This window comes from Papilio polytes, unplaced genomic scaffold, assembly GCF_000836215.1.
Source record: "Papilio polytes unplaced genomic scaffold, Ppol_1.0 DF822067.1, whole genome shotgun sequence".
NCBI classification, from domain to species: domain Eukaryota; kingdom Metazoa; phylum Arthropoda; class Insecta; order Lepidoptera; family Papilionidae; genus Papilio; species Papilio polytes.
Genome location: NW_013527137.1, coordinates 9,736,663 through 9,747,372, shown reverse-complemented (window position 1 = coordinate 9,747,372; position 10,710 = coordinate 9,736,663). Strand labels below are relative to the sequence as shown.

Here is a 10,710-nt window from a genome sequence, read left to right as displayed (position 1 = left end):
AGTATTTAATGGACTCGTACATGGCACGGAAATACTGGGATTATACAGAATTTTGAACTCAGTTAGCGATGTTTTTCAAACATTAAAAATAGTATTTTAACTATATTTATTATTATTTCATCTGAAGTAGGCCTATTTTTGATTGGGCGTAACTTATTCCAGAAAAAGGAAGAATCGTCAGCATTGTTTAAAATGAAAGTATAATTTCCCGTCTTGAATATCGTATAGTAACAGAGTTTAAATTAAATAGACTTTTAAAAATATCGATAACTAATTATAACAGTTCAAAAGTCACAGTCAAGTATCACCAAAAACTACATAAACGACTAAACATGTATGTATTCCGTTATGTTGAAATCATTTATTAAATTAATCGTTTTTATAAAATGAAAATAAAATAAATTTTAAGAAACTCGTTGATGTCTTTTTCTACACAATTTCATATTAAGATTAAGTTACATTGATTGCTGATGCTAACAAGTATGTATTAAAACTTAAAACTGTTAAAATATTTAGCGGTCGCTGTCGCTTCGTTATTTTAGAGAATTCAGGTGGTCGCTTTGTCGTTAAACGTCTTATTACGAGTATACAACAGCGACGTAGTCCGCGCGTAATTATCGTACTAATCATACTAATATAAATGTCTAATTTTAGATGGATGGATGGATGTCTGTTAGAGTTTGTGGCCTAAAGTGCTCGAATCTCTATGAAATTTGGAATAGATATAGAGGATAGTCTGAGAGAAGACATAAGCGATTTACTTTTTTTAATTCCACGCGGACGGAGTCGCTGACAAAACCTGTTTAAAAATAAACGCAGTAATTATCATATGTGTTTTTTCCAGGCTGTGTTCTACATATGAGAAACTAATTAAGAAAGCTTTTATGAGACCATTTAATGACTAGCATGAAAAATATATTTTCTATAATGTGAATACAGCTTTAAAGTAGTAATAGGTGAGCCTTTAGTCACGCCCTTTAATAAGCAGCCTATGTACCGAATGCTCTTGCTAACGTAAGAGGTGTACAAACGACATAAGCCTCCATTTATCACTTTACGTAAGAATCTTGAAGAGGTAGACAACCTTGTACCATGACATTCATTAGTTTACGGTTTTTACCACTTTAAAATACGCTTAGCACAAGTAAACAGTACTAATAGATTTATAATTTGCTAAGAAGTTGTTGATAATTTTTTGCAAAATAATTATTTAATTATCTTACTTCTTACTTACTAATATAATAAGTGCGAGAGGTTGGTTGGATAGATGGATGTTTGTTACGAGTTTGTAGCCTAACCGGCTGAAAAGATCTCGATGAAATTTGGCATAGATGTAGAACATAGTCTGGAAGAACACATATGATTTAAATAGCACATAAACTTTTTTTAATTCCACGCGGACGGAGTCGCGGTCGAAAGCTAGTCTTCTATGCTTGTTTTATACTCATGTTTCTCGTTTATTATATATCTTATTCAATGCCAATTTCAAAAATTCGTTCACTATTAAAAAGCTAAGGTAATGAAACGTGGACTAAGCCGCGAACAACAGCTAGTATTCTATACGAGTGGAGTAGAACGAACTAAAAAAATTAACGAAATGATGCAACTGTTATTCCAAACGTGTTTAGAAGTATAAAAGCAACAAAACTTCAAAATCGGACCATTTGTGCTACATCGTCCATCGAAGAATTTAATTGTTCGAAATTATAAACAAACAAATTAGCGAACAATAAACAGAAATAAATTTCGCGCCCGTTCTGAATTAAACGACCCTCACTTTTAGAGCATTAAACTAATCACCCCAATAAATATTAAATAAATACCACCCCTCTTTAATACGTCCAAATTATAATGACCTAAACGAGTTGGTAATTTCAATGCGAGCACGTATCTAAATAAAATGGTACGTTGTAGAGGGTGATTTTTTTCTATTAAAAGTTCAACATACGATCAACATGTTAGCATTTAACAAGTTAGGGGATGGTCACACTAATTTTACGCTTGATTTACAACACACCATTTAATTTTCAAAACCCGATACGCACGATAGTATGGACAATATACTGAAGATTTTGGACACAGGATATTATAATTCAATTTTAGCATTTTTCACATCAAATTAACAACGACATTTACTAGTTACGATAATTATTAATACATCTAATAAAATTGGGCCTTATGTATAGCTTATGAAATTCTTTTGTTTCTGAATAGAAATGTTACAATCCTAGCGTAAACACTCACAAACTACTATAACAATAATATTCAAATTGAATTGAAAATTAGTTATATTTAGAATATTTATTCCAAGAGTCCATCTTCAACCGCTAACCTCAAGAATATAGCATTTATATTGTACAACCACGTTTGTACGTATAATTATTAATAACTGTATCACTTAGTTAGATTAGAGCAAACACAGACGCACGACAATAAAATTACGACGCTCCGTTGAGCGCAAGACTTGCAATCAACGTAATTTGATTTAGCTACCGGCCCCCGCCCGCCGGCGCCGGGAGCCCAGTCAAGATATAAACAGCCCACTTCATGTGTTATTACATATTTACTTTCCTATGCTCAAATCAGCTGAGTATAGAAATTTTACGAAGTGTACTTACGCCAAAACATATGCCTCGATTTCAGACATTTATAGTAGGTAGATAAATGTGGCAGGAATTATTGAATAAGCATTGGGGTAACATCTATGTTAAGTGGATGATATAATGTTACTAATATTGTATATGCGAAAGTTTGGATTTTTGTTAAAGTTTATAGCCTAAACGGCTGAATGGATCTCCATGAAAGTTGGCATAGATATGTGGTACAGTTTGGACGATGACATAGACTATTTACTTTTGTTTTTTTTTTAATCCACGTGAAGGAGTCGCGTGCAAAAGCTAGTTATAAAAATATGTGGTCGTTAGATTTTTAGTGCATGTCCTGCCCTCGAAGGCCACCTCATACATAGACTGGAAAATTGGCAACAGCAACTTTTTTGAATTCTTTTTAATATTGAAATGTTATTGTTAGAAATTGTTATTTTTTACTGTCACGGACAATGTTCATCAATTAATCACAAAAAATAAGTTAGTAAAGTAATACAACATATCACTTACGTTGTTAAATATTAAACAATTGATGCCTAAACTTTGCCTTCAATATTGGTAGCTTCTAGCGATATTAATGTCTTTCGCGAGCACGACTCTCAACTTCCAATTGGCTGACACACAAGATGCTCTACTTTAGTTACGAGTATGTTACAAAACTATTTCTTTTATATGTCTTTGCAATTTAAAAGATTAAAGTGTATCAATAACTTAGTAATTCAATATACGTAACGTTCTTTTACCAAATGTTAAACAAATATCGTATGGATCACACGAATTTCAATTTTTTTTTAATCATGAAAAGACGCGACTAAAACATTTTAATAATTCTTTTACTACTAACTCACTTAGTCAGAGCTATAGTTCGTTTTATTTGTAATCTACTACTTATATGAAGTGTTTGCTAAGTTATGAGTTAATTACAAGTAATTTTAACGTTAGATAGATGAAATAAGTGATAGCTACGCATTCTACATGAGAGTTACATAAATATAATACAAAAGCATTACACTATAATGTAATTTATTATAGTAGAGCATCTTGCAAACTGAACTTCAGCGGGAAGTAAGATTTACGTGGTTTGCCGGCGGAATACAAGCCAGCGATTACGTAGAATTTAATCTGAGGACGTTAGGGCTTTTTTATTGCACAATAGATTTATCGACGACGTTTGTGACGTTTTTTTTTGTACAAAAAAATCAGTATTTCTCATACATTTCAATATAAAAACTTTTTAAAATGATTGAAAACATTATCATGATTATGCGCGAGTTAAAAAAATTAGGGTAAACACTTAATGTAAAATTTAAGTAGCAGATAAACATGTCACAATAAATTTTGTAATATTAACAAGCATGTCGTATCAGAGAATTATAACCATAATATTATAGGAACATTTCGAACAACCATTAACAGTTCAAAGAAAAGTCACGTACAGTCAACATGACAATTTTTTGTTTGTTGATTTTCAATTTGGACTCTTAAGCACGATCTCCTCTTAACTTGGACGCGTTTCTTCGTTTAATGTATTTTTAAATATTTTTTGAATGTTTAAACTTTAGCCAGAACACGCCGCCATTTTAAAGAAAATAAAACATCTTTAAAAACCTTTTAAATTGTTTAACAAAGACATCGGCCACTGCATTTCTGCCAGTAGAATATTTTGTTAATTGCTAATTGAAATTCATATTTACTGACAAAACTTGGAACAAAAACTATTAAACTCTTCTCTATATGTAAAAATCCATCACATTGTCTGTAAGACTTTTTTTTCCAGAACATCTAACTGTATCTATCTTCTATACTACATGTAATAAAATTACAGCGTCTGTTTGTAATATCAAAAGAAAAATTCCAGATTTCGGGAAGATAAAATTATAAGGAAGATAAAGATATTTGCGTCTGTTTGTCCGCAAGCCACGTTTGTACAGGTATCTGGACTTTCACTGATGGGGAGCTGACATAGATAAGCATATTATATGCTACTATTTTATCTTAATATTGTGTAGATGAAGTCGCGGGCTACAGCTAGTATCTAAATAATCATTCATAATCAAATATAGCTACAGGATTTTATGGATGAGTTTTGCTAAAAGGCGCCTATCAATACGTCCCAATGACAGATTCCCGGCGAAAGTTGACAGATGCGTGGATTTGGGCGCGCATTTATCGGCTTGTGCAAACACAACCAAATGTCGCGTCGCGGCCAATCCTGTTAAGCTAATTGATAATTATCATTTTTACAGGATTAGTTTTGCGGCGGCGCGTTTGTGTACGATAAATTAGATTCGTAATTTCAATTCCCAGATGCTTATCAATTGAAATGAAACGATAGAATGTTGAGTGTTACATTAGTTATTGAGATGTGTTTATCTGACTCGTTAACTGTTTATTAGTCCATACTTGGAACGTGGAACTTTGTATTTTCAGTCGACATTTAAGAGAATTATAAATTAACTAGGTGTTGTTCGCTAATTTGCCAGCATGAAATTAAAAAAAATATAGCCTATGTTACTCACAAATAAATTACCTTTCTAACGGTAAAAGAATATTTTCAATTATTTCAAAACATACAAAAATACAAAAACGCAAATGTTTCCTCTTTATAATATTAGTATAGTTAGATTAAAAAATTGAAAGTATCGAATTTCGGCGGTCGGTGTTGAAATAAATAAAAGTTAATAACCGTCTGTATTTCTGATTTATAGTATCGTTCTTGCATATTCATGCAATTAAAAATTTTTGAAAATGACAGAAAACAATTGGGATTTAAAATCAAAAAATCTTTAAATAGATTAACTTAAAACCCATTTAAATTTTAAAACTGAACAAAGAAACAAAATCATCTCGTAACTTTAAGTGTAAAATTGAATATTCTTATAAAAGACTTCAACGATTTACTTAACAGTGATTTTATTTCTCAGGAGCACCTCACGCACTGCTCGGTAAGACGCGGCGACCTCGCACTGCGTTCACATCACAACAGCTTTTAGAACTAGAGAAGCAATTCCGTATGAACAAATATCTATCAAGGCCAAAGAGATTTGAAGTGGCGACCAGTCTTATGCTGACAGAAACTCAGGTAAGAACACTTATATCGACTTGCTGAGTTGCATTAGTTGTTCTTAATATAAGTAGGGTACAGACCCTTGAGATACAAGAAGGTACAGAACTTTAAAGGTTTGAAAGTTGAAGGTTAGAGGTGGCATTTGGTATTATAAAATGTTAGTCCTCTATGTAGGATTTTAATAGTGCATTATGTTACTTAATATCAGGAATAGTCTAAACTAAATAATAAATATAATACATAAATATAAAACTCGCTATAACTGTAAGTTAGAATTGAGTGTATGAAGCAAGCATTATATAATACTAATAAAAAAAAACTACTAAGTAAAATAAAAAATACGAAGGTCAATTAAAAATTTCTTTAAGTACTTCTTCATAACAAGAGACCTTTTTGTATAATTTGTAATAAAAAAAACACACGATTTAAAATGTTTTTGTGTTTTACGTGTCACGGTAAAACAACCTTTATTTGACACTAGCGAAATGTCAGCGTGAGCGATGCTTTTGCCCGGATTTGAGCTTACAAATGTCCCGACAAGATTATGGGGGAGGAGAATGTTAGCCATAAAGTTTATTGCGTGGGGCGTTTCATATGGGTTTAAAGATTAATCTCTTCGCACCCGCGGGTACAGTTTTTGCATTTTGACGTATTACTCGGATGTGCTGTAATCTACAAAGTGGTTTGATGTAGCGCAAAAATTATCAAAGGACACTGAAATATGTAAATGTCAATAAAGGAAAACTTCTTACTGAAAAAAGAAAAGAAATACAGAGATTAGATTATTTCTTCTAGTTGATGCATGTAATAAAATTTAGATATAGTAATTGTATGATATGTCGATAAGACTACAAAACATAAACTGTTCTAAGTAATTCTTAGCAAAGATAAGTACGATATTTAAAATTATATGTTTCTGTATTAAATCAAAGTTTTTAATTTGTTCTCAGGTAAAAATATGGTTCCAGAATCGAAGAATGAAGTGGAAACGATCGAAGAAAGCGCAACAAGATACGAAAACAAAGGATGGCCACGTCAGTCATCAAGCCGAAGAAAAGAACAAACAAAAAGAACTACCTTTACCGCAATCCGATCCTGAAAAACAAACACAGCAACAAATGCCGGCAGATTTGACAGCTGTCAAGCCTCCCCAAATGCTCGACAGGGACAGAATTATCGCGCTAGAAAGAGAAAGAGCTATGGCAGCTGCAAATTTCAACTCTAATTTAGAAAACAATAGACGTGGATTGGTCGTTCTAAACCAAGATGGCGCCAGACCTGGCATGGACATGTTCAGGCCGTATGTGGTATGAAAGTAGAAAACTTTTTATTTGTTATTCATTATTTTAACACTATTATATTAAGATTTGTCTGTACATTTACAAATGTTTATACGATAACTATGTATTGTTTAATTGAATTAATTACAGGCCATTAACGTAATATTTGTATTGTACAAAGAAAAAAATAGTTTCATAAATTACGATAAGTCATATAAACGATATGAATAGCATAGCATTATAGTAAAAAACAATTTGGATTTCCTATCAACGCATTATTTTTAACATTATCATGTTATAATAAGCAAAGATGTTATATCTAGTCAACATAGTTATATCTTCTAGTGTTAAATGTTTTAAATAATATACGTATGTAAATATTCTAAATAGTATAATGAAAATGATTAAATTCTTTTTTTGCAGTAGTTATTTATTTTTACAAAATTTACTTTCTATATCTATCTATACTTAAAATATTGTAAATCAATTTTAAACATAATTTCTTATAAGGAATTGTAAAGTTGTTCCTAAGCTAACAAGAAGCATCTTTAATACCAGTATTATTAGAATAGGATGGTTTGGAATGTCCCACCTAAGTAACTTTTTAGTTTTAAAGTGAAAACATGCATTTAAAAATAGAAAAATATATTATTACAGATATATTATATAATTTAAATTGCAAATCGCTATTGCAAATTTAAATTTAACTGCAATCTTATCTAGGAAGTAATTAATATTGAAAAGTTCGGCCATGTAGATGAAAAATGTAAACAGAATAAATTTTGAAATATTATTCAAAACTTAACAATTGTTTTAAAAAATTTCAATGTACAAGAAATGGGCTAAATAACGAAAAAAAAACTGTTTATTCTTTTACTTAATTAATTTCCTCTCATGCTAAATTGTTTAGAATAATTCTAGATCCATAACTTAATTAAGCAAACGGAATAAGTATACTATAAAATATAAGATAGATATCTAAGTATGTGAAGTATTTGTAAGATATAAATATAGAACTTGACTTCACTTAGTTGTACTGTAAATTATTTATGTGCAAATCGATTAAAACTATAGTTGCTATGTTGAAAATCATGTTTTCTTTCACTTCATAACCTTAAATTCTGGACCTTTTAAGAAGACTTGAGTTGAGAAGTGAGAAACCTTTTAGGAAGGTGAGTTTCGCGGAGATCCCAGAATCCATTCCTATTAGAGGCTGGCCACCGAGGGAGGTGTGATTGGGTCATAACCCACATAGGCCCGTCTCCCCCCAAAACTGTATGGATATTACCCCCACCCCGATACCAAAAATAACATGTTTAGCTCAAAAATGCTAATTGTAAAAGGTTTTCAGTAAAATTAACAATATAATACTCGATTAGAAACTGGGAGGGGGTATGCATGTTTTTATCAATGAAGTGGACAAACTGGCGAATATTCAGAGATCTAATAACATTCCGATACAAAATTTGATAAAGAGAAAATAATACTGGAATACATAGGGCCGTATATTTTATGTCATTTGTTGAATAAACAATTATTTTCATCCGAATGTATATTTGTCATCAAATGTATGAAAATTCAATCCTTAAATTATAATCTGTACTGATGTTAAAACTAATTCCTTAAAAATAACAATTTCAAATCAGTCTGTATCAGATCAGAAACAAAGTAAAATAAATGGAAGCTTCCTTCGAATAAATGTAGGATGACCATAATTTTTTTGATCTTTACAAAAACGAAGAGTTATATAAACGATGAAGTAACAATTTAAAAGATACAAGAGTGTAACATACTTAAATTAATCTTAAAAACATGATAGCAATTCAAAAAATGTTGAGCTTATTTTTAATTTTATAAATAATTTTATCCGCTAAAATTATTGTCACTCTATCATCTGTTTTCGCGTGCCGGGGTGTCGGCGTAGCTTTCCTCTGGAAAAACTCATTACCTATTCCCCCCCACACCCACAGCCGAGCGAGACGGGTAATTTTCTGCTATCTCTCTTTGTGTCTTGTATTTTTGATCCGATGCCATATTCATAGTCACTTTTAGATTTTTCACTTTTGTAAATTAAAAAAAAAGTGGAAAGAAACTTGCCTCAGCTTAACACTATAATACTAACGTAAAATCATGACAGAGTAACTACTAACAAAATTGTTAGTGTAAAAAAAATCCTTTACTTAGTAAACATCCCCTAGCCTTAAACAGGGTAAAGATGTACGTGTGTCACAAATAGTCTTAACTTAAAAACTAAGAAATAAAAATTAAGTACCTACACGACATTATAAGTCTATTTGATTCAATCGGACTGAAATTCCAACTTCATTTTAAAAGTTTCCCTTTTTATAATATCTAGTATGCACTATAAATAAGGGTCTGGGCGGAGCGGCTTGTGATTGATGCCCTTTGTTTAAACAAGTCGCGTCTCGCCGCCGCCGCGCCTGCAGTAACGAGACCAACTTACTCGGCCTAAACAACCTTTTACTTACTAGTTTTACAATTTTTCAGGGTACTTTAGACTACTATATAACATGATATTTACATGTAGCACCATTGACTATGTAAATTGTAAATTGATTATGTCTTTACCTTTTTCCAAAACTAGATTAATGTTGTACCAGTTTTATTCCTTTTCCAACTGCAAGTCTCTGACTGCGACACTCAGAGTCATCAAATGGCCACTAACAATCCTTTTAACTTTAAACTTCAAAAGGCGTTTTATCTGTATTATTATAAAAAAAAAACATTTTTTATTATGCTTAGCTAGTTTTTATTCGATACATTGGTGACTTAGATTTATTATGACAAAACTAAATTTCGCAAGCAAATAGGTCCGCGTGGAATTAAAAAAAAACAAAAGTAAATAGCCGATGTGTTCTTCCAGACTATGCTCTACATCTATGCCAGATTTCATTGAGATTCATTCATCTATCTAAAATTATTACAATAACATTAAAAATCTAGTGCCAAAGGGCCGTGGTTGGTGTGCAGGTTGTGGGGCGGGAGATGCGAGCTTTCGTTACAAAATCAAATATCAAATATTGATATTCGCTCCTCGATTTTGTATTCTGTTTGAGGTGCGAGATACTGTTTGCAGTTCTACTTGGCGAAACGTTTCACATTTCATCCGTCATCGATGGCTGCCGCGGTTTATTCAAAATATGCTGAATAAAAAATCGTTTTAATATTGCAAATACAAAAAGCTTTTATTCTCGAATAGATGGTACAAGTTTTATAGAATTTATATCATATAGTAGTGAATTATAGCTCTTTGAAAAAAAAACTGAGATAGGTTTGGTGTTTGAATGATTCATATCTTAATTTAAGCCAAATAATGTATTCTCAAGACGCAAACCTAAAGTTTAAAAAAGAAAACTCATTATATAAAATCATATTTCAAGAGAGTTTTAGACAATTTATAGATGTTTTGCGCCAATTGCGATACCTTATATTCTGCTTTTGTGAGAACAGCTTAAGCCTTGCGTCATTACTGGCTGATTTTAAGTTTATGTGCAGCGAAAGTCTATAATACGACTAACTAAGGATTATAGAAATATTATAGGAAAATGCGCAATTATTTTCTGTGACAGAAAATATAATTCGATATAAACAAAGGAAAAAAAAAGTAAAAGTAGAAATCATTCACGTTCACGTCCGGTGGCTGGCCAACAACGCGGAAGGCGGGAAGACGGCGCCCGTTGATTGGTGCAAATTGAATTTGGAATCAAGGAGCGCGGGAACGAGCGGGCATGAGCAG

The 10,710-nt window shown here is 31.7% G+C and overlaps 1 protein-coding gene across 1 annotated transcript in view; it reads left to right on the top strand.

Annotated features, from left to right (window-relative positions):
- Positions 1 to 7,044, top strand: part of LOC106107042 (homeobox protein Hox-B1) — a 13,640-nt gene extending 6,596 nt beyond the window's left edge. The window contains exons 4-5 of the mRNA XM_013287722.1: positions 5,531 to 5,688; positions 6,624 to 7,044. Coding sequence (XP_013143176.1) covers positions 5,531 to 5,688; positions 6,624 to 6,986 — 521 coding nt within the window. The 3' untranslated portion in view covers positions 6,987 to 7,044. The remainder of the gene's footprint in view (positions 1 to 5,530; positions 5,689 to 6,623) is intronic.
- Positions 7,045 to 10,710: the final 3,666 nt, after the last annotated feature.